This window comes from Quercus suber, unplaced genomic scaffold (assembly GCF_002906115.3).
Source record: "Quercus suber isolate HL8 unplaced genomic scaffold, Cork oak 2.0 scaffold_227, whole genome shotgun sequence".
Classification (NCBI taxonomy): Eukaryota; Viridiplantae; Streptophyta; class Magnoliopsida; order Fagales; family Fagaceae; genus Quercus; species Quercus suber.
Window position 1 is genome coordinate 523717 of NW_027069685.1, and position 25388 is coordinate 549104.

A 25388-nucleotide genomic window follows, 5' to 3' on the forward strand; every position below is an offset into this window, starting at 1 on the left:
GTTCATAATGCACGTCCCTATCAGTGGAATTTCCTAGAATGTCACTTTGAACGATAGGATATACATTTGATCTGTGCTTTGTTTATCCGAGGAGATACTCCTTCTCGGGCCACCTTTCCCAACCTTTCCATTTGCATCTTACTTATGCGACTCTGAGCTTAACACCCTTACTACTGTTTATTCGTCTTCGGACCAACCAACGTCCTCGACTAAGGCTCAAGGCCCAATATACAATTTTGGGCCATTATCCCTATATATATATATATATATATATTATTATTATTATTATTATAATATATTATATAAATTTATCCTCTTGAAATCAAATTCGGGCTTCATCAAAAGGCCCAATATACAATTTTGGGCCATTATCCCTATATATATATATATATATTATTATTATTATTATTATAATATATTATATAAATTTATCCTCTTGAAATCAAATTCGGGCTTCATCAATGTCATTGTGTACAAATCATGTGTGAGAGAGTAATGTTTGGTGTTGTGTTGTGCAGCGAGGGCTACTAGTATCAAGAAAACCATGTTCCTTGGCGGAGATGATGGTGAGTTTTGTCTAAACTTCAAACCCAAGCTTAAGCTTTTATAATGGGAAAGGAAGCTTCAAATAGTCATATAAAAAGGAAATGAAAAAAAAAAATAGCATCCACATTCATTTTTGATGAACAGCCTCCACATTCATAATTTGTATACATAGGCACATTCTCATAGAAGGAAGAAGAAAGTGTACACTGGTACATTGCGTATGAAGTAGTTTATTATATACATGTGGTTGTAATTCATTATTATTAAATTATTATTATTTTGATAGAAATGATGTACATTTCAGCTGAGTTAATTAGGATCTACGTTATTAAATTATATATGTCAACAATATATAGCTTAATTGACACTTTTTAATATTTTTAAAGAAAATATAAATAATTCAAATCCAGCACCTCAATTATTGACGTATAAAAAATTTTTTAAAAAAAAGGTGGATAAATTGATCATTAGTTAAAATCAACTAATATTTTAATCTTTAGAAAACTTTAATGGTTAAGCAAACTCCATAGTCCATAGCAATAAAGGGTAAAATTTTAAGAAGGAACCGAAAAAAAAAAATTTATATAAGGATTAAGCAAAATGATAATATACGGTAAGGGTCGGACTCATTCATGTCACTGTTACTCGTAGCCTACGGTTTTAACTTGCACGGCAAAGCAATCCCTCTGTATGATAATAATAAATAAGAAAAGAAAGAAAAAGGAGGAAAAAAATCATTTTTTTTTTTAAATTTTAGCGAAGTAAAATCGTTGAATAGCATGTATAAATATTTTTTTTCCTAAAAAAAAAAAACAATTATTGCAGTTATTAATTACTGTCATAATGCCATTGCACTTTTTGATACGACAAACAAGACCCTGAATAGGAAAATTACACATCTCTTTTGTTTACTTTTAGTTTAATGCATTTGGAAAAAAAAAAATTATGCCTTTTGTCTCAGTCTTTTAGCAAATAATCTAACTTTATGTTTTTGAAATAAACTCTTTTTTTAAAGCTTTTTATAACACATTTTAACTTTAAAGTTACCTAAAATTATATAGTTTGATATACGCTATACAAATAAATTATTGGAAGTAAGCAACACATATTTTTATAAAAGTTGACCAAAGCCGCGTTTGGATTGACCAGAGAATCTTTCATTTATTAACAGGTATCCGAATCAAGTTGTCTGTATCTTAATCAGTTTGTTGATATTATAATTGATTAACTCTCAGTTTGCATTAATTAAATTTTCCAATCTTGTTCTAAAAGATTAACAAAAATTAAAATAATAGTAGTAAAAGACTGATGGCATATTTAATACATTTGAAAATGATAACCAGCCAACCAAATTATATATTTCTTTCAGTGGTTAAGTATTGTTAGGGTTGTCAAGAAACATTATTATCTTCAGCAATAAATTGCTTCTGTGTTGATCAGTAGCCTACGTAAAGACACATTCTCCTGATGGAAGAATCTTTTACTTGCTCTAAGGTGTATCCAAATTAACTCAATTAATAAAGTTCTTATCGAATAACGTTCTTATGTTCAATCTTAGACTAATAATCAATTAATATTTGACCTAATAATAAAGAAACATGTATTCAAATCCTACCGGTACAAAACATTAATCGGGTTCAAACTTCAAATCATGAAAAAGGAAATATGACCATAGAAATTGAACGCTTTTTTTTTTTCTTTTTGGAGAAACGTTGAAATTGAACACTAATAAGCGAGGGAACAAGCAATTTCATGCCAGAATTAATGTAATTCAAGTTGAAATAACGTGACCAGCGTTGACAAAAAAATTAATGATATATAAAACACTATATATTTGCATCAAGTTGCACAAAATAAAATGATTACATATATATGTTGTCAATACAAAGAACCTACATTTTACTCCTCATATCTCTGCCGAAACTTTTATTCAGATGCTTTGGTACACAATTTTGTATTTTTTTGCCGGGTACACAATTCAATAATGATTAGCTGACTTTTACTGTATTTTTTAATTTATCCATAGAGTTTATAAATATTGGGAATTTGGAATTTTTTGAAAACAAAAGTAGACATCTCAGTCCGTTAGAGGTGTTCCAACTCACAAGCAACTGTAGCCAACTTTTTCAATGTTCTTCTCTATATTTAAATAAATCCTCAATATGAAAGGCTTTTGTAGTGAAAACCAATCAAGTTACTAAGTAGAAAGAGTCATAAAATATAATTGACCCAAAAAAAAAAAAAGAGTCATAAAATATCCAGTTTGTTTGAACAAGACCACTAATAGTTGAATGCACAATTCACTCATAGTTTCTTTTCCCATTGCCAAGAGACTAGTAGTTTAATTAGTATATTATGATATTTCTAACAAAAATATTCAAAGTTCAAATTCCTTTTGCCGTATGTATGTATCCGTATTTAAATATTTTTTTTTTATCATATTTAAATAGGGAGGAGAAGAGGACACAAAAAAAAAGAACATAAAAGATTAATTATTGAGGTTTGTATTTTACAATGCATCCTAGCATTTAAAGGTTGATGTAACAATAAAATAAGGTTAATCTATTTCACCAATGTGAATGGTGGCCTAGTGGCTAGGGCCTTGGGCCAACAAGATTTCGTTATGCAGAGTGTTTTGGGTTTGAGTTATCCCTCTCTCACTAGGAACGTATTGGTGCTCTATATACTTCATTAAAATGAGGTCGTAACTCGGTAGTAGTTAAAAGTTACAATGACTACGTTCAAGTGAGAAAATTGTATTGGTTGCCCACTCCTAACCATTTTTAGATTAACAATGCTCTTTTAACAATAGGTTTCAAGCAACAGGTCATAGCAAACATCCTACCTTGTCCTTCTACCAAAAAGAAAAGAAAAAAGAAAAAAGAAAAAAGAAAAAGAAAGATACCAAATATAAATAAGAAAATGGTGACCACAATTTGTTAAAATAACAATCCAAAATACTTCGCTTCTCATATACAGAAAGGTTTATCATACCCCTTTTTTTTCCTCTATTTTAAAATGGTAACATTAAAATGCTAATTCAGAGATGGGGTTTTCCCGGATCTTGATTTATTTGACTCTGTCGGTGACAACTAAAATCCAAATTACAAATAAGCCAGTATGAAAATTCTGCAGTTACAATTGGCTATATGCCCAAGATTCTTGATCCAAAACCATTCTTGGACACTGACTCAGAGAAGGATTAACAGTCTGCTTTCTGTCACCATCATCATTTATCAACAAATCCCAACTGCTTAAGTCATCATTCCACAAGCCCATGCTGTTGTTGCTGCTATTGTTGTAGTCACAAGGCCACTCAAAATCTGGGAACTGTAAGTCCTGAAAAAAGTTGGAGGAATTTGAAGAAGTGGATGACGAGGTAGAAGTTGATGAAGAAGGAGCACATTGGACTAAAATCTCATGGGGTTCAATTATTGGAACTTCATCTATGCAGAAGCCATTCATGAGCTCCATTGGGTCAAATGGGCTTGTCATGCTTTTGTCTTCCTCTTTGGGTTCAGTGATAGAGGATGACTGCAATGATGTCTCTGTCTCAAGCTCCTTGCTTTGATCAATTTCAGATACAGTATCAGTTGGAGAAGCTTCTTGTTGTTTTTGCATTTCTTCTTTTTGGTGTTGCAGTTGTTCTTCTTGTTGTTGGGTTTGTGGTTCATCAGTTGCAGTAGAGATTGGGTTGTGAGTGAGAGGATCAATGCCCATCTTTTTAAGCTTTTTCTTGATGTGGGTGTTCCAGTGGTTCTTTATCTCATTATCTGTCCTTCCAGGGAGATGAGAAGCAATCTTAGACCATCTGCAAATGCCAAGAAAATATTTTGGACTTCAGAATAATAGAAATTAGATTTAAGTTTTATATATTGATTAATATGTTTTGGAATTATCCAAAGGAAGACTGACTTTGAGGCCGGTAGAAAGGTTCATGTAACTACGGGTATGTCCAAGATTCTAATATGAAAATTGCGTACATGACAAAATTGCCCTCATTATATTTGGTGTACATGAAAAGCGACAATTTGTGATTAGTACATTATCACTTTTTCTTAAAAATTATATTGTACACCAAATATAATGTGTTATTTCAATAATTGTGAAATTTTTCGTGTATACTTTTTATTTTGATTGGCAAGTTGTAGACTAATAAAACTAAAACCAAGATATAAAAAAGAAATAAATAGATAAGTGCCATGGGGACCAAGTCTTCCATTACTGATGAATAAAAAATTTCCATATGATGGATGTCATATTATAGAAATTGCAGAGCATTGGAACAAGATAGTGATTGAAAGTCATTATAGTCAAATGTAGAAGAGTAGCATTAAAAAAAAAAATAAAAAAAAAAAAAGGAATCTAATTACGAAAGAACCCATGAGCCAGGACAGAGCATAACTGGAAGAAGCGATGTCAAAGCTGGAAATGGAATAAAAGAATGAACCTGTTGCCAAGTTGAGCATGGAGATCAATGACCATTTTCTCTTCACATGCTGATAAAAGGCCTCTCTTCAAGTCTGGCCTAAGATAATTTGTCCATCTCAGTCTGCAACTTTTTCCACACCTTAACAATCCTGCAATGAGACCCACCATTACCATAATCAATAAAAGTGGTCGTTTATCTCTCTTCATTCTTCATTCAAAATCATGATTTCCTGCTTAGCTTTTAATCATTCGGAATCATTTTGGTGGTCAGCTTTTCCCGTTCACTCCTCTTTAATTATATAACCAATCCAAATATTTAATTCATTACACAAAATATAGGAAAAAATAAATTCAAAACCAGCTGGCTTCTTTCACATTTTTGCAAGAAATGCAGCACAATAAAGTACAGGACAATTAAAAATGAAGAAATTTCAAAATGATCAAAGCTTGCTTTCTTTCAATTGCAGCAACCCAAAAAGAGGGAAAAAAAGAAGAAGTAGCCTTTTTTTTTTTCAATCATGAAAGACAAAATTCCATTAAGAAGAAACAGGTTCAAATTTATCAAAGCTGGCTTCCAGCTTTCCTTACATTTCTGTAAGGCATGAACAAATTTCATTTTAACATGACTAAAAATAATGTCTGGTCGCTTTTAACTCAATTCACACCTCCTGACGTTTCTAATGAAAGCGTTCAGATTCAAATTTTCTCTGCCCAACTATCCAATCATAAAAAAAGATAACTAAAAATAATAATAAGAGAAAATTGAATAAAATCAAAGAACTTTTTTAAAACATTAAAAATAACACCCCCTCCGCCCCAATCCAAAAGAAAGTGCCTGTACTCAAAAAGTTTCTAAAAGATTTCTGTATCTCTCTCTGTATGAGATTGTAGTCATGAGGGAAATTAATAGGCCAATGAAAGGAGACCTGCAAGTTTAGGAACAGCTCTCCAACAGCATTGGCCATTGTTGAGAATAAAGTTTATGAGCTTCTTGTCTTCCTCAGCTGTCCATGGACCCTTCTTCAACCCAACTTTGTCACAGCATGGTTGCCTCCCCATCCTCACTCACCCAACAAAAAAACTCTTAACACCCACAAACTCCAATATTGAATATATACAACTACTTGTAAATTCAAGATGAGAGAGAGAGAGAGAGAGAGAGAGAGAGAATGAAAGAGAGATAACGAAAAAACTGGCTTAGAGATATTGAGATAACAGGGTAGTGAATATACACCTCTACCAACTTATATAAACCAAGCCCCCCCAGATGGACTTTCGGCTTTGTATTTTTTTTTTTATATTATTTGTGATTATCATTATTTTATTTTATAGTTAAGCATACTTTTTTTTTTTTTTAAGGGGGGTTGATGGGACATACTTTTTATTTTTTTTCAATAAAATTCTGCAAAGTTAAACAAATAATATATATTGCATTGCTTATGTATTTTTCTCCGACTTTGTCCACGTGTTAAGTAGATATGTGATGCGTACAACACGTGCGACGTCTTCATCGGAAAGCACCACCGCATCCAACTCTTTTGCTTCAGTTTGAAGCGTGAGATGTTGATCCTACCTTTTCAAGTCACATACCTTGGTAGAGGAAAGGTGAAAGTAAAAGTAAAAGTAAAAGTAAAACAACCCCAAAATCTTAGGGTAGAAAACATGGTATGAACTATGAACTATGAAGTATCATTTTTTTTTTTTTAAGAGAGGGAAAAAGTACCAATAAGTTTAGGTACAATGAATTTTCAATTTTCATTATTGCTGAGGGCTAAGGTGATAATATGTGATAAATTGATGATAATTTATCACCTCAATAAGTTGTGAAATTTATTGCGTCAATAGCATTGTTGAGTACTAGTCACCAACTTTTGCTATATAAGAGAAATTTCAATAGAATATGATTTTCTCTCAAAAAATCACTCTCCCTCTTTTATTTATTTTTAATAATTCAATAATTAGAGTGCATTTCTCTTATTTTTATTTTTTATATAAATATCAAATTTGATGATTATGATAGTTACTAATAGAAATTTATTTTGTTTATATTTATATGTGAAATATTAAATATGAAATCTGGTAACTGTGGTAGTTATTAATAAATATTTATTATAAATATGAAACTATTAAAATAAAATTATAATAGTTATTGATAGATATTTATTAGGATTTTATTTCTATATTTCTACAATTTAAATAAAGAGATTAAATTCTATAAGAACTTACTGTAAACCCTTCAATAAGAATATGCTACATCATCATATTACTAAAACATAAATACATTTGATCACATAAGATAACATCTCAATAAATATCATATTTCAAGTTTTAAGTAAAAGGTTGATGTGGTGTTATTATGTGTTATAGGATGTACTGAATTTTAAGTAAAATGTTGATGTAACAATATCTTATTGGATGGTATAAAATATGGGTTTTACACCCCATCTTTACCAAATTTTGACTCTTATAGAAAATATAATGTAGCAAAATTCTTTTATTCTTTTTTCTTTTTTGGTTGAGAAGAGTATCAAGATTGTAAATGAGGGTTTAAACTTTAAACATATAATAGAATTTAAAGTCGATTTAAAAATATATATTAGAATATTGAGGTGTAAAATTGTAAGGACTCAGAAACTTAAATATTGAATCTTTATGAGATCAATTAAAAGCCAAATGTTTATAAATGTGTGCGTGTGTGTATAATATTAATCCAATTTAGCAAGAAACATTTTTGAAATAATATTATTTAAATTGACATTGTTTTGAAATTATTTGAGGATTTAGTCTTTTTATTCTTTTAAAATTGTGTTTGAAAATATAATTTTAAGTGTTGAAATCATATTTTGAAGACACAATTTTAAATTATCAAATTGGGTTTTTAAAATGTGATTCTAAAATAGATAAATACAAATTTTAGTATTAGTTCAATTATTCTGAATTATGAAAAACCAAACATAAATATTTTTTTAATATAAAATTTAAAACTAGTAGAGTAATTGCATCACAAATAATCATTTAAAACTAAAATATATCTCAATATTACAAATAATCAATCATAATATGTTAAAACAAAATAAACCACAATAGCTAATATCATATCATAGCAATCAATTTAAGGAAAATAGATAAAGGGAAATGTAAAGGATGACGGTAATGATGTGAAGGTGACAAAGAATTCAAAGATGAAAGTAAAAGATAATGGCGACTAGGGTTTCAAGTGATAGTGAGAAGTGAAGGACGAGGGCAATGGAGGCAAAGAATTGAACGATGAAAGTAAAAGACAATGGCGATTAGGGTTTCGAGTGATAGATAGAAGTGAAGGATGAGGGCAATGGTGGCCTTGCACCACAGTGATAGAAGGGTGAAGATGGTTAAGAAAATAAGGTGAGGTAAGAAAAAATTGAGGTTTGAAAGTGAGAGATGGGCATGGGGCTTGAGAGAATGTAACTAAGGAAGAAAGTAAGTTTATGTACATAAAGTTTTGAAGAGTATATTGGTAAAATGAAATTTAATTAAATGAGTTAGACAAGTCAAATGGGTTCAATGAGTTAGACACGAATATGACACATTTATTAAGCGGGTTAGTTGTATCAACCTGCGTATGACATAAATTTGTTAAACTTGAACCTTAATTTGTTAATTTCATGTCATATTGTGTTATTCGCGAGTTGCGTCAAATTCTACCTCTCCTAATTGGAACCGTCAATTGTCTAATAAACTTATAGTTGTGTCGAATTTTGCCTCTACTAATTGGAATCTATCAGTTGTCTGATAAACTTATATGTAACAAGTCTTACATTCTTATGTACCGAGTGAAAATGGTCCAGTTTGATATGGACAAGGAAAGGTAGACGTCCAATTTGTATTCCTACCATACGGTTCCAAAAGCATTTATTGATGAATGCCACGGGAAGAAGACAAATGGGTCCAATTTGTATTAAATCTTACACTTTCATGTACTAAGTAATAATGATTACGGTCGGCTCAATATGTATAATTTAAGTTCGAGTCCACACCTTTTAAACAGAGACGGAACTATGCAAGACCAAGGGAACCGTAGCCTCCTTGGAATTAAAAAAAAAAAAAAAAATTAATATATATAATACGAATGAGTTGAAAGTTTGAACTTTGAGTATAAAAAAATTATACTCACTTTTCCAAAATTGAAAACTAACCTCCCAAATATGACACGATGATTGTTGTTTGAGACCCAAACTATAATTTTGGAATTTAGGTATTGTCATGCTCTTTTGCTCCACCTAAATTATTGTTTAGATTTTTTTTTTCTCATTAATTTTATGTATGTGTATGTGTTTTTTTTTTTTTTTTTAATATATATATATATAATATTTATTGATTACTTGGAGATAAGGGTGGCAAAATCCAACACAGCTTGTAAAACCCAACATGATCCACTTGTGTATAAATAAGTCATGGGTTTGAGCTAAATATGTTAAGGTCATATTCAGATGTACATGACTGACCCGTTTAATAAATAGGTCGTGTTTGTGTTCAACATGTGAACTTGTTTGACTAATTTGACCTGATTAGCTTATAAAAACTTTTTGATATGGAACTTTGACACATTATTAAATTTGGTGATACGGAGGTTAAAACCTTTTGGAATAGTAATTTTATTTTGAATGAAGGAAATAATTATTAGCTTTTGTTATTATTGCTAGATTTATGATTGTAACTAAATGTTTATTACTTGATTTATGGTTGTATTTTAATTTTAGATATTGAAGACTGGTTATTCGGTTCAAGTATAGCCTACTAATCAAAAAGGTTGTTTGGGTCATTTATTACCTATATTAATCAAATAGGTTATTAAATGGGCCATTTTTTGTCGACCTTAACATGACTTGCTAATTAAACAAGTTAAACTTGTCATGTCGGATTACTCGTTTTAATAAATAAGTTGTGTTAGGGTTGAGAAATTCTAACTTGTTTATTAAATGGGTCATGTTTGGGTTGACCCATATAGCATAATACTTACTACTTGACCCAACACGACTTCAACTTGCGAACACGAATTGCCACCCCAAATTGGAGAACCTACCATGCCCTTTTTACAAGGGATTTTGGAATTCAAAATCCACAAAATACCCTTCAATTTCATGNAAAAATAGTCATTCCCCATGCATATTGCTGCCTAGAGGGCGTCCGAAGAAACACAATAATATACTAAAGAAAAATTATCAAAAATATTTTTATCTTAACCCATACTTTCTAAGCAACCAAACAGGCCACAAGAACAGATATTTATGTATTCTAATATTATGCCATTATTCTCACTTCATAATATGTTTTATTATGACAAAGAACAAAAATATCTTCAACCTGGAAATGAAACTATGACAATAATTGAAATTCCATTGAAAGATATTCTACTAAAATGCATAAAGTTCAGAATCAACAAAGTCCATTGTTAGGAGACAAAATTGGATATACCCCATTTTATCATCCAAAATTTCAAATTCCAGCTTTCAGATAATTCATTTTTCTTGTGAAGATAAGCTAATACAGATTTTCAAAGAACCAGGTTGAAAACAAATAGTTAAAAGAATTCATGTATAACTATTAAACTGGGTGTTTCGTATCCTGTGCAAGAAGTAACAAGCAAACATTATTAAACTTCAGTAAAACTATTTCCTGTGTTTTCTCAGCAACCAAACTAATGGAAACAGAATTCCAATATTCATATAAAATTAAAAGGTTAATAAATAAATAAATAAATAAAATCCCACAAATCAAAAGCGGCAAAAATAAGAAGAAATAGAAAAGAAAAGGCTAAGAAGGTCACCTCCGGAGCCAATTGAGAAGGAATCCCAGAGACCCATTTCGAAAAAAGTGAGTTTTGGCGCAATGGAACCAGCAAGCAGAATCCAAGATTTTTATCAGACAAGAAAGCTAAGGAATAAGACGAAAGTAGTGAAAGAAAGAAAGGAAGGAAACTTCTTGGGCTAATGAAGGAAATCTGTATTTTACGCAAAAAAATACTTTGTCCGTTTTCAGGTACTTTTGTTGTGAATGTTGTCCACCATAACTATATCCAAACGTGGGGGGTAAAATCTAGAAACCCACTGTACAATGTGGGAAAGTGGCGACAGTGTGAATTCAACTTGGACCCAAGTTCTCTTCCCCCATTGCGCAGGTTCAGTTTAACTACAAAACTCTTGAGAGGAAAAAATTTAGAAGGTAAAAAAAAAAAAACTTACTTTTAAATCTATACTTTTTAATCAAAACGTACTCTTTTAATCTCTACTTTTTAATCAAAACGTACTTTTACTAACTTTTTTTTTTTTTTAACTTTTAATTTTATACATCAAAAGTGTCATTGCATTGTGATATTATGCAAGACCTCATTCCATTCTTGACAACTAAAAAAAAAACACTACACGAATCTCCATATAATAATAATAATAATAATAATAATAATTGTGGGGACATTTTTTGCCTCAAGATCAAGTGTTGCACTTATAATCATTTTTTGCTTAAGAGTCCTACGAAAGATTGCCTTCCTTTTTCTACGTTATAAGAGATGAGCCAATTGAGATAGAATACCACTAGTTTGGTTAACTATTGTCCCATGCATTTGATTATTTTTGAGGTTTATTTTTCTAAATGGATATGGATTCACACACTAAGAATCCGTTTGAGATCAGCTTATTTTGTTGAAAATGAAAACTTTTTACAAAAAGTACTGTAAATAAAAGTAAAAATTAGCAAAATAATACAGTGAGACCTATATATGGTACCAAAAAGTGCAGTGAGATACATAAATAGTAACAAAAATAAGCTAAATAGTAAATAAGTTAGCAAAAATAATTTTTGCCAAATGGAGGCTAACTCTCTATTTTACAATATGTTCGAGTCTATTTGAAAACAATTTATTTAACTAAAACTGAAAACTTATTACTGAAAATATTGTAGATAAAGCTGAAAGCTAGTTAAAACAGTACAGTGAGACTCATGAATAGTATCAAAAAGTGCAATAAGACTCATTAATAGTAGCAAAAATAAGCTAAATAATGAAAAAAGCTGCATTTTCAGCCAATGTCAAATACACCCGAAGAATCCGTTTGGGAATAGCTTATTTAGCTGAAACTAAAAATTTTTTGTTGAAAATACTGTAAATAAAGCTAAAAACTAGCTGAAATAATATAGTGAGATTCATAAATACTACCAAAAAGTGCAATGAGACTCATGAATGGTAACAAAAATAAGCTAAATAGTAACAAAAATAAGCTAAATAATAAAAATTAAAACTGTCTTTTTCAACCAATGCCAAACACAACCAAAATCCATTTAATCGATACATTGAAATGGTTTGTTTTTTCGAAAAAAAAACTTCAAGTTTTCCAAACTTAAAAGACTTTACAATAGGTTTTTATCAAACTTACTTTCCGAATCAACTTCTTCTCAAAAAAGAAAAAAGAAAAAAAAATTCCGAATAAACTTTGTTTTCCTTGGAAAACTCCATTTCGCGAAACAATGATCTTAAAAACCATTTTTTGGGGGAAAAATAAATCATTAGTAAAGTGTTTTCAAAAAAGCCTTGAAAAATTATTTTCTCTAAAAACTCAAAAAATACTTTTTTATATGAAAGTACTTTCCAAAAACCCATGGAAATTCCATTTTCATTATAAAAAAATACCTTCCAAAAACAAATAGAAATTCTCTATAGAACTAATTTTTTCTTTAAAAAAAAATTCAAAATTTTTTTTTCGGAATTCCATTAAATAATTAGTTTCCAAAAGTCCTTAGAAAATATTTTCCAAAATGAAAATAATCTTTCAATTTTTTTAAAGAAATCTCTCTCCAAAAAAAAAAAAAAAAAAAGTTTCAAGATGGATGTCCTAATTTTCATGAATAAAAATGTCTACCGTAAAATGAATTTTCTTTCCGAAAATCCAAAATTTTAATAAAACGTTTTCTTTTTAAATCCTTTTTCCAAAATGTTGTTTTTCATTTAAATAAAAGAAAAAGAAAATTCCTAAAAAGGGATGTTCAAGCTTTTAAGTTCTTTTTCAATGACTTCAAAGAAGGTTAGGATATGGAGTGGATTAAAGAGAGTCTTTTGACTCTTTTCAACTTACCAACCTTGTCAACAATTAATGTCTCATATATTTCGACTTTGATAGACAAGCTTTCCTGGAAAGGACTATGCTAGCTAGGAAGTGTTCATGTAAAAGTATGCACGAGGAAAGTGTGCTTGTTTCTTGTTTTTGGTGCATACTCTTACATGTACACTTCCACTCCAGGTTTGATCTATTAATCTACAAAGCATAGGAAACCCTTGAAAAAGAGCAGTCAAAGATTGTTTGTGCATCAGTGCCAACTCAAATCCTAAGGTTTCTTTGACTGTGTGACCCTGTAAGGGCATGCATATACTCTAACATTCTCTCACATAATTGATATAGACAAAACTTAGATACAGTACTTTAAGTGTGCGTTTGGATACTGCTTATTTTGTTAAAAACTAAAAACTGAAAAAAAAATAATAATAATTAAAAAAATTACTATTCACGTGTGGGTTATTGTTCATTTGCCTATTTGCATTGTTCATGTCCCATGAACAGTGCAAGAGGTGCTGGTCCTTAAAAAAAATAAAAATAAAAATAAAAAAAGCCCAAAAATGCAAAACGTGGGACGTGGACGCTAAATCCAAACATATACTAAGTGTTGTTTCTTAGGTTCCATTCTTAAAATTTAGTCATGTGACTACTTAACTAAAAATATATTTTCATCCTATGAGAAAAAATTCATATAGCAGAATTTTAAGAGGAGAACCTAAGGAACAACATCTTCTGTACCTAAGTCACCTAAGTCTTGCCCAATTGATATTGATGTACATAATAATAATGTGGCAATAAGCAACTAGGTTTTGCATAGGAGAGAAGTAGGGAGCTATCAAAGAGAGAAGATTTTTCTCAAGACCAAATAGGAATCAAATTTATGCTTTTCTTTTTTTTTTGGGTAAAAACCTTGTACTAAAACCTTTTTAGCCGTTAAAAAAAGGGTGGGGGAGAGGGGGGGGGGGGTGGTCTTTTGTACTATGAAGTCTTTTCCTCAAATAGAATGAAGAGTTCATTCCAAACTTTTGAGAAAGGTATGAACCATGCAACAATTCCAGTTAGTATCTCGTGAAGATTGCATTAAAAATCTGCATTATTATAGAAAACCACTGTAAATAAAATGAATCTCAAGGCTCTACCCCAATATTGTGAAAACTCTTAATGGCTATATGCCTAGTTTGCCTACATCTTTATAAGCTCTGTGTATTACAATATATATTACAATGAACGCAAAGCATGATATTTATCGTAGGCATATTCTTAAACTAACAATACATTAAACCGAAGTTACAAATCTTACAATTCAAGTAAAATTATGATTTATTGGCTTGCACACCAAGTTGAGTCTTGATTAGGTTGGATCTTGAAATCTTTAAGGGCAACCATCCATTCCTCTCTCCATGCATGAAGATGGACATTTTGATTCGAGGTATCTCATGACACAACTGGGATTAGGAAGCATATATAAATACACACACATGGAGCAGCCTGTGCTTTGAGCCTTTTGAGTAGATTAGGAAGACCACAGAGTTTTCTTTTGGAAATCATATATGAAGCCCATCCTACTTTTTGTGTCATATTTTGACTCTCGGAGCTTGTAGCCATCAAAATTGGTGGTTTCTTAACGCCCATTTTGTTTAAAATTGCAGTTTTGCAAAGGAATACCTCCTTTAATAGGGTAACTTAAATACATGTTTTCAGTTTTTAAATAATATTACATGTATTTTCATATACTTTTTTTACTTACACATATTTTTACACATATTTTTAAACAACAAAATACATATTTTTAAGTACATGTACCAAACACTTCCTAAAACTTTTTAAAGCGTTACTTTTTTTTTTTTTAAATAAAAAATTCCAAATATTCCATTTTCGAGTAGATGCAAAAATAAACTACTTAATTTGATAAATTTACGCTTTCACGGTTTCACCAAAAAGAAAAAAGTGAGGCTTCGAAGTTAGAACCCAATGACATAATCAATTCTCGTACAAACCCCACATAGTACCCAGGACAACATGGTCACCTTGACTAGTGTCAAACTATATAAAATAGGACAACATGCTCTCCGTAATTGATGATTGGCCTTTGAGGTTGAAATGGCTCACTCCTTGTCCTTGAGCATATTTAAGGCATTTCTTTATTCATCCCAAAAACAATAAATAAAGAAAGGGACCATTCTTTAAGCATATTTAAGGCATTTATTTTCCACAGTTCGTTGGTCATTATAAATAGAGATTAGAAAGAGATTAGGTGAAAATGAAAGCACTGCTTTCGTAAGCTAAATTAGTACTTGAATGCGATGGCTAAAATGAGACCTCAATTAGAGCAAGATTTTGTAGTTTATCATAGTTCCCGTTCAAACATTTGTATTTTGCTTTATTATGATAGATTGTGTCTGTACTATTAGAGGTTTTGCCTTCGTAACTTTGTTTCTGCTACTTAGTTTATAAATATCCATTATTACCAACAACAAAAAGACATTAGATTTTTTTTTTCTTCTTTTTTACTTAAACCATTCTCTTTATTCTTGAAATCCAATCATAATGATCAAAATATCATTATCAGAGAGATTTAAAAAAAAAAAAAAAATACATTTTCAGAGTGTAATAGTGACACACAACCTAACATTTTAATACTGTTAAAAGCACCATTATATCTAATTTAAAGTCTCTTTCATTCCACTGGAAAAGCAATTATCACTAATAAATTTCTACGCTCCCGCTTTTCAAACCAACTGGTACAATTCAGTTTCAACAAATTAGAATTGTACATGAAGCATAAAAAACATATTTATTTGTCTTTTCTCCTCCCTTGCATCATAAGAAAACTTAAATAATATTGCTGCGAAGTTAATTCATTATATAAAAGGTATTAAAGTAAAAAAGAAAAAGAAAAAAAAAAAAGGGAAAGGGAAAAAAAAATTGAAAAGAAAAGAAAAGCTTGGTCAATTCTCAAAGAAAGATGAACCCCAATAACATGTTAAAATGGGAAACACTGAGATATCCAATCTTTCTTCAATATATGCATCTTGTTTATGTGGGAAACCAGCTGAAATAGTAAAGCATTTTGCAGGGAATAAGTGTCTTTATTCACTTTTTGACTCCCATTTCAACTTTAGGAGTTCTCCAAGGTTGCATCTGGTAATAGCATATGGTCACTTGAAAGTGGTTTCGACTGAAATTTTAGATGAGTTTTCTCATTTTGGCTGAGCTCATTACATTAAGAAAGTAAGATTCCATGAACAAGTCCAGTTCAGACTATAAAATGGTTTGACAAGTAAGACTTAACTCCTTTCCCTTGTAATACTTGTATGTCATTGCTAATAGCACATCACATGATAAAATCTCAAATCTGAGACCAGCCTTACAGAATATTGACTGCGAACAGGATGCCAAATAAAATAAGTAAAACCAACAAACCAAATTAGCATCAAAGCTAGAGAGAGTGGGGGATTACAAAAGTAATCTACCCAACTAGAGCAGTGTAACTCTCATTGACAATATGGACCCAACCAAATAAAAATAATGACATTGAAATTCCCCCTTGTTATAAAATACTGTATATAAACTAAAGAGGAAGAAGAAAAGCCTACAATGAAAATTGGCAAAGGCCAAAGGATAAAAGAAAAAGGAAGAAAAGGGAGCTTGAAGAGTTGGTTTCTTCAGAAAGACAACCCATGAATAAACAAACAATTGAGAATATAGTGCAATAATGGAAGACTTCTATACTGAAGATGCCGGTGCACCTGAATTTGTAGAGTGGAACTGCTGTGAGAACCCTTCATCTTCATCATAAAACAATTCAGGATTGGTTTCTTGCATTTGCTGTGAACTAAAACTACAGAGATCCTCAATTTGGTTCGTCACCTCAGCTATTGAAGGACGCTTATCGGGGTACTGAGCAGTACATTCAAGAGCTATCTGTAAGAGTTGAACCATTTCATCCTCAACACTCTGGTACCTAAGCAGCTCGGCGTCAAAAACTTCAGAAGTCCACTCCTCTCTAACAACAGATTGGACCCATCTTGGGAGGTCCACACCCTCCTCATTCAGCAAGGTATGAGTGGGAGGTTTCCCTGTAAGCAGCTCCAATAGCAGTACACCGAAGCTGTAGACATCTGCTGTTTGAGATACTTTTGAAGGATCTGTGACTTCCGGGGCACGATAACCATCAATGCGGTTGGGGGTAGAGGTGGGAAGCGCAAGACGTGCGAGGCCAAAGTCAGAGACCCGAGCTTCATAAGATACGGTGATGAGGATATTTGATGACTTGATGTTACCATGGGAGATTGTGGAGCCATGCGAATGTATGAATGTGATTGCACGGGCAGCTCCAAGAGCAATGCCAGACCTGGTTTCCCAATTCAATGGAGTCCTATTAGACCCTCTTTGTCCTGCAGTGAAAAAACAGAGGAATAGATGAAATTAGAAATGCAGTAAAGCAGGAAAAGTACCTCTCCATCTGTTATTTTCATGGCTTTTAATCCAGAATTTTAATCTCAACCTGAAAAAGCAGTTAACTTTAATTTTCAAATAAAATGTTTTACATAACAAATACCAGTTTTCAACGTTTTTCAATTTTTGACACTTCTTTTCTGTTGGTATGGATTTAAAAAGAGCTCAACCGAAAGTTCCTTACTAATGAACAGATATACATGGTCTTTAATCACCAGCAATGCAGTCATAGGCACACAGAGCAAGCACAATTCTACATTTGGGAGAGGGACAAAAAAGGAAAAAGTAGCAAACGCATACATCATTTCAATTGAATGTGATCACAATTCAAGCCCCCCAAGTCAACTCACAAGAATCTTCAATTGCACAATCAATGCAAGTTTCAGTGAGAGAATGGGAACTTCTCCACAACTGCGGTATAATAACATGTAAAAAATGAAACCATCGAAGTCATTAGCATCGATAACTAATCAAAGCACTGGCCTTAACCCAATGAACAGAAATTCTAAAACGCCAGCATCAAAATCAGAAAGAAATGAACTAATTGCAAGCATAAGTCTTCATAAAAGAACAGTTTGTATGCACAATTGCAGTTGCACACGGACACACACAAATTCCTCAAGACATTTCAAAGAATTTCAAATATCAACATAGTCAATGTGGTTTTACCGTTTTAGGAATGGATGGGAATATTATAGAAATCCAAATTTATATATTACATGAAAAATTGAATATCAAAACATTGATAAACCAACAAAATTACTGTATGTCTTCATCTGTTTCAAACAAACAAAAAAAGTTTTCCTTTTACTTCTAATCCGTTTAGCAAGTAGAATATGAGTTTCCAACAAACTACCAACCATAAAGTTTACATTGTAGAAGCATTGAGAAATTGTCTCTAATAGGTCTAATTGTGTAGAATTCATGACAATCATAATGGTTCTTGACCAAAGATCTCATCAATTTTCCATAAAACCATGGTAAATTTTGAAGACACATAACAAGAACATTGGAGGAGATATAATGAAATAGGCAGACATAATTTATGTAGAATAGCAATTCAATGAGAAATACATACAAACATGAGCCAAGTGAAATAATGGTGGTAAAGACATGATTATACTACCAAAACATATATGCATCAACAGTGAATAGAGAATGCAGTTGATGATCCTAACAGAGGTAGCAGAATATAGACATAATAAAACCCACAATCATGAAATTTGCCAACAAGGAAAGGAAACAAAATAATTAGGACAGGAAAGCCAAGAAGGAAAATGCTGACCATGTAAGAGTGCAGATAAGCTTCCCAAGGGCACGTAATCATAAACAAGAAGCTTCTCATCTCTATTGTAATAATAAGCCCTCAATGTAACCAAATTGACATGAACCATCCTTCCAATCTCATCAATCCTTTCCCTGAATTCATTCTCCGAAACTTTCACATCCTTCAACCTCTTCACCACCACAGCCATTCCCATTTCCAAAGAGGCCTTATATGCAGTCCCAAAAGTCCCCTTCCCTAACACCTCCGCCGATGCCTTCAACAAGTCCTCCAAATCAAAAGTCTTCGCCACATTCCCAAAGAACACTAAACTCTTACTACTCCTCGCACTAGCACTCACAGACATAGTACTCCTACTCTCACTCTCTTCCACCACCGTTTTCTCTCTCGGAATGTCAACATCCCTACCCTTCGCCGGCACGAAATCTTTCCCATTACTCTTTCTCTTCTGACAGAGAACAATCAAAAGCACCATAACGATCACAAACACAATAAACGACCCGATCACAATCCCAGCAATTGCAGCACCAGACAGCTTGTTCCCAGTCCCACTCCCACTACAAGCCTCCAATGGCTTCCCACAAAGCGAATTACCTTCAAAAGCACTCGTGGGCAATCCCGAAAGCCTTTCTGGCACCGACCCATTTAACCGATTGAAAGAAACATTAAACTGAGTCAAACTCGAGATATTAATATCAGGAATTCTCCCAGAAAAATCATTGCTCTCCAAAAGCAGAGTACCCAACCTCGTCAAATTGTTAATCCTATCCAATATCTCCCCTGAAAAGTTATTATCAGCAAGATTTAAACGCACAAGACTCTGCATATCATACAAAAACCCCGGAATTTCACCAGTAAGGGAATTCTTTTGCAAGTAAAGGTTGCGAAGCAGAGCAAGGTCTGCAAAGTCAGGGGGTATAGGCCCAGAGAGCGCGTTGAAACGGAGAGACAGAGTGATCAGTTGGGTCAAGTTTCCTATTCCTATTGGCAATTGGCCCACTAAGCCCATCCCAGGAAGCCGAAGCTCTGTAACCCTGTTCTGTGTGCAGGTAACACCGTTCCATGAACATGGAGAGGCAGAGATATTCCATAGCCGTAAGCGTCCTTTAACGGCGTTACGGAGAGAAACCAGAGCTGCTCTATCCGATTCCAGATCCAAAGCTCTGGGTGTAAAAACGCTCAAAGACAGAGAGAGAAAGAGAATAAGAATACTAATACTATGCATACTGGTTTTTTAGTTGTAATATAGTTGAGTATTGTTTTTGTTCTGGACAAGTTGGAAAGAGAAACATAAGACCGGAAAAACAACGCAACTGTCTATTAAGATTGTTGAGAGAGAGAGAGAGAGAGAGAGAAGAGAGGGAGTGAGAGGAGACAGAGGTGGTTGGAGCTTGGTTTTTGTAGTAAAACCTCAAACCCCTAGAGATGGTTAAAAGTCGGCTGCGTCTAGTCGTTGCTTTCTCTTTCTTCCTTTTTCTCTTTTATTCCTTCTGTTTTTCTTTTTCTCTTCTTTTATATATTTTGAGGTGTAGTTTACGGGTGTCCAAATACATCTCTTAAATAACCTAATCCGGCCACTTTTAGTCTTTTAAGTCTAATGGCCTTATTGAAATTCATTTATTTTGTTGATGCTGAAAATTTTTAGCTAAAAGTACTAAATAAAAGTAAAAATTAACTGAAATAATATCGTGAGACTTATAAATAGTACCATAAAGTACATTAAGGTACATAATTAATAGTAAAAATAAGTTTTTTTTTTTTTTTTTTTAGAAAGTAGTAAAAATAAGCTGAATAGTAAAATAAGCTAGCTTTTTAATTTGAAGCCAAATGCACACTAAGTGTAACCTCTTTAATAATTCTTTAAGATCTCGTGATATTCCTAAGACTTTTAATAATATTTTTTACCAGTATTTTAGGGTCACTCATAAGAAACTACTCCCTACAAATAACTTAGTATGTGTGGGACTGAGACTACATATATTTGGGGAAATAGTTAGTGATACTCGATGAAATCTAGATACCATGTTTGTTTTAAAAAAAAAAGTTTGAGGTATAATTTTTTTTTTTTAATTCCAATATAAATGAGATCCAATAATTCTAGTATCATAACATATTCCACATACTTTGTCACAAAAATCCTATGTGACAGATTGTGATTATGCCTATTTCTTTTACATGGACCAGCCTTTTTTTCTCCAATCCTATGTGGCAAAGTTTGTATAATGAGTTGTGATCTCATAATTTTTTAAAGAGATCTCTCAGAATCTCCTTAATCATTGTACTTGGGCACTCAATAACAAAAATTAAAGAACAATAGAAAATATTAGTGTTATTATAAATTTTATTATAAAAAAATAATTACAAATTGATGTGACAATTGATACCATTTAAAGAACATAATGATAAATATTTGAATTACATGATTTATATAGTTTATATGAAATTTATGGTATCTCGCCTTACTTTGGAATAAGAGTTGTGTTATGGTTAGTGTTAGGGACATAATAAATAGTCACGACAAACAATGTGTAAATCTCTTATATGTCAAAATAAAATAATAAAATATGAAATTTAGATCTAACAAAAATAAAAATATAGAAGTATTATGTTTATAATATTTTTATAGGAAATCTTAGATAATAAGTTGTTATTGGTTCTTGTAGGGTCTCGATTTTCCGACTAAGCTCAAAAATGAATGGGATCTTGGCTCAGTGGACCCAGTACAATGAATTTGTAGAAAGCTGGTCAAAGAGCTAGGTTTTAGTGCATGGATAACCGTTAGAATGAGTTTTTATGTTAATCAAACAGAAATGAACTGGGTTTATCAAAGAAAACGTGTACTCGGCACAATCCGAGGAGCTCTACTTTTACATATATTGAGAGACAATGGTTGCAAGAGTTCTTGAGATCTCCATGATGCTTTCTCTCCCTTTTTCCCATCCCCCCTTCTACGGTGGGTTTCTCCTTTTATATAGTCCTCTTTAAACAATCTTGACCTTCCATCCGTTGATTATCAAAGCCTATACTTGAGTGTCTGTCCCATCAGGCATCTTCTCTAGCATTCTGTGAGTTGCGGTAACATAGGTAGCACTGTTCAAGAGTCATTTTCTCATCAATGCGGTCAGAACATTAGTTGTGAGCATTTAATGCGAAGGTGACAGTTTCTCCTTAAATTACTCTTCCACCATTCTCTCATGGCTGGTCCATTGTACTCATCCTTCTTTTTGGAATGCTCGGGGGGGTTGCCTTTGATGACGTACCGCTTTTCCCTTCCATGATCTTGGTTGACCGAGGACAGGATTGTCCTCGGCAATATTCCTCGGCAATTTGGGCCTTCTTTGTTTGTCCTCGGACATTCCTTCTTTCTTGGCGTGGGCCTTGCGCTCGGTATAAAATGGGCCGGGGTTGTCAAATTCTTTGGCCCCACAGTACTAATTTGAACAAATTACTGAAATTACTTTTTTTTTCTATCAATAACAACATGTCACTTAAGTTTTTTTATAAAAAAAAATACCATTTAAAATTTGTTATAAAAGAATTGTGAACATAATTTTTTTACAAAAATAATAATGTTATAAAAATATATGAAAATTTACTCTATGCATAAAATTTCTCTTTGATAAATTGGGAACGGAAATGGTATTGTTAGGTACCCTTCTTTTGACGTGTAAAATGATTGGGGAAAAAGGCCAAAAGGCTGACTCTGATTAGTAGGAGTCAAGGGAAACTTCTACCACCAAAATCGACCAACGCTGATTAGAATGGTCCAATGTGATTTTTTATTTTATTCCCACCGAAAAATAAAGTAAAATATAATAATGTAAGTCTTTAGAGCATTGTTGAAATTTGTGCAGTGCTGTGCTGTGCTTTGGGTTCATTGCGTGAGCCACAAGTTGGATGTTAATTTTGGCTAGAAAATTTGATTTCGTAATTAGCTTTGGTAAATTAAGCAGCACGTACTAATATTATTTTATGAGAAGGACGGTTTTTTTTTTTTTTTGAGAGAGAGAGAGAGAGAGAATAATTAGTCTGAATATCTTATAAGATCTGAATTTATTTTATTTTTGCGAGATTATATTATTAATTTTAGGAATTAATTTTAGAAATCGGTCCAATATTAGCTCCTAATAATAATTAATAGCAATATATTAGGGGATTTGATTTCATCATTAGCTGTCAATACGTTCTTGCAGTTTATACGAGATTCTACAATGTACACTCGCACAAGTTTTTCTGCACCATTAAAGAAAGTTCTTTCCTCGGATTTTATAATTCACGGGTCAAAAAGAAAAAAAAAAAAAATCTATGAAAATCATTAGCTGTCAAGTGCAAAAAAGAAAAAGAAAGTTCGGTCCTCGCAGTATTTTAAGGGTTTGCCTTTCTTATTGCACTTTTTGCGAACTCAAAGATCCCACAATATTTGACACATGTTTTAAAATAGTCATGCGTAGGTTTTGGAGTCCAAATCTTCTGTCCCACTTTACATGTTCCACTCTATACTCCACCAATAAAAACTTGACACATGTTCACCTAATTAATTAATTACTACCATTAATTAATGATGGTAGTATTAATAAGTCAATAAATGGTAGCATTTAATTAGTTAGGTGAACATGTGGCAAGTTTTTATTGGTGGAGCATGGAGTGGAGCAGGAAAAGTGGGACAGAAGATTTGGACTCTTTTGTGCCCTGTATTATGCTTAATGTGTGGGACGGATGCCTCACGCATATATTCATAATTCTTTATTTTTTAGAGATTATTATAACAATAATAAGGTTTTGGCTTAATTTCAACACTTGTGTATTGGACACGTCATGTTTTTAAATGGTCACATATTGGTCTTTATCTCATCTAATATATGATGAATCGAACAAAAGTAAAAGTGTAGTCATGAAGAGTGAGACGGGTTTTGGCCCAAATAAATGATGCTATTACTATTAAGTTATCACTTGAATATCATTAAGTGAAAGTCTTATCCATAAGTAAAAGTTGAGCGTTAAAAATCATTTCTATCCTAGGCTTTTAAACTATATAATAAAAGTATGGTGTTTTATTTATTTTATTTTTGATAATTTGATAGTTAGAGTGGGAGATTTAAATTCTAAATGTTTCTGTTTGAAAACACTAAAAGATACTAGTTAAATTAAAAGGCTCTTGATAATAAAAGTATGGTCTTAAAAAGTTGTGACACTATGACTATCGTCTTTGTGTAACAAGTAGTTAAATTCTTTTTATGCCACGTGACAAGTATTATGAAGATTTGGCTCAACTTGTTCCATTCAATATAGCCCATATGAGTAGAAGAAGAACTAAACTCGGTATTATAAAGGATTATGAAATTCTTTTCTAGTTTTACAAATCTTAATTTTTTATAAACTATGTTAAAATATTACATAGTTCTCCTATATATAATTTGGTATGGTTTTAAATTAAGCCCTAAAATTAAAAATTTTCAATTAAAATCATGAAAATTTTAAATAGTTTCAATATGTTCCCTCACTGAGTCATTATTAATTAAAAATAACAAAAATTCAAGAAAATTGCGACTAGACATATTTTTAGGAAAAAAGAAAAAGAGAACTTTCATGTGAAATAATAAGACTTTTTTTTTTTTTTGGGTATGGTTTTAAATTAAGCCCTAAAATTAAAAATTTTCAATTAAAATCATGAAAATTTTAAATAGTTTCAATATGTTCCCATTTTTTTTTTTTTTTTTTTTCAGCCGCTTATGTTGACTTTTGGAGACAAAATGTGCAGTTTATGAACCTTGCGTGCATGCACTGTTTATATACTAAAAAATATTAAAAGTGGGTTCTACCAGTACTTAAAAATTATTTTACTACAGTATTTTTAGTTTTAAGTTTTCAATTTTCAATTTCAGTAACAATAAGTTCAATCCAAACGGACCCATTATATCACTAAATTACAAGGAAAAACTCCTGATTACTAAAATATTTTAAAAAAAAGGCCAAATCAGTGGACGTCATAAAGTTATAATCACAAGGTATTGAGAGAGTCCAAATCTTCTGTCCCACTTTACATGTTCCACTCTATACTCCACCAATAAAAACTTGACACATGTTCACCTAATTAATTAATTACTACCATTAATTAATGATGGTAGTATTAATAAGTCAATAAATGGTAGCATTTAATTAGTTAGGTGAACATGTGGCAAGTTTTTATTGGTGGAGCATGGAGTGGAGCAGGAAAAGTGGGACAGAAGATTTGGACTCTAGGTTTTGTGCCCTGTATTATGCTTAATGTGTGGGACGGATGCCTCACGCATATATTCATAATTCTTTATTTTTTAGAGATTATTATAACAATAATAAGGTTTTGGCTTAATTTCAACACTTGTGTATTGGACACGTCATGTTTTTAAATGGTCACATATTGGTCTTTATCTCATCTAATATATGATGAATCGAACAAAAGTAAAAGTGTAGTCATGAAGAGTGAGACGGGTTTTGGCCCAAATAAATGATGCTATTACTATTAAGTTATCACTTGAATATCATTAAGTGAAAGTCTTATCCATAAGTAAAAGTTGAGCGTTAAAAATCATTTCTATCCTAGGCTTTTA

General features: G+C 31.9%; 2 protein-coding genes across 2 annotated transcripts; both read right to left on the reverse strand.

The window, feature by feature from the left end:
- Nucleotides 1-3457: 3457 nt before the first annotated feature.
- On the reverse strand, nt 3458-6209 carry LOC111999648 (transcription factor MYB20). Its single transcript, XM_024031779.2, has 3 exons — nt 5904-6209; nt 4997-5126; nt 3458-4357 (listed from the first exon to the last, which is right to left on the reverse strand). The coding sequence occupies exons 1-3, from the start codon at nt 6034-6036 to the stop codon at nt 3682-3684; spliced, it is 939 nt and encodes a 312-aa protein (XP_023887547.1). The 5' UTR covers nt 6037-6209; the 3' UTR covers nt 3458-3681.
- A 10319-nt stretch (nt 6210-16528) lies between these two features.
- Nucleotides 16529-20279, reverse strand: LOC111999651 (probable inactive receptor kinase At5g16590). The gene is made up of 2 exons (XM_024031783.2): nt 18802-20279; nt 16529-17455 (listed from the first exon to the last, which is right to left on the reverse strand). Exons 1-2 carry the CDS (start codon nt 20024-20026, stop codon nt 16785-16787), a joined length of 1896 nt encoding a protein of 631 aa, XP_023887551.1. The 5' UTR covers nt 20027-20279; the 3' UTR covers nt 16529-16784.
- Nucleotides 20280-25388: the final 5109 nt, after the last annotated feature.

What these genes read in the sequence shown, in the direction of transcription:
- LOC111999648 (XM_024031779.2), bottom strand. Translation starts at nt 6,036, where the DNA reads ATGGGGAGGCAACCATGCTGTGACAAAGTTGGGTTGAAGAAGGGTCCA. An exon ending in AGCTGTTCCTAAACTTGCAG is followed by an intron (nt 5,127 to 5,903) that starts GTCTCCTTTCAT and finishes GTCTCATTGCAG; the next exon opens with GATTGTTAAGGTGTGGAAAA. An exon ending in CATGCTCAACTTGGCAACAG is followed by an intron (nt 4,358 to 4,996) that starts GTTCATTCTTTT and finishes TGGCATTTGCAG; the next exon opens with ATGGTCTAAGATTGCTTCTC.
- LOC111999651 (XM_024031783.2), bottom strand. Translation starts at nt 20,026, where the DNA reads ATGCATAGTATTAGTATTCTTATTCTCTTTCTCTCTCTGTCTTTGAGC. An exon ending in CTTATCTGCACTCTTACATG is followed by an intron (nt 17,456 to 18,801) that starts GTCAGCATTTTC and finishes TTTTCACTGCAG; the next exon opens with GACAAAGAGGGTCTAATAGG.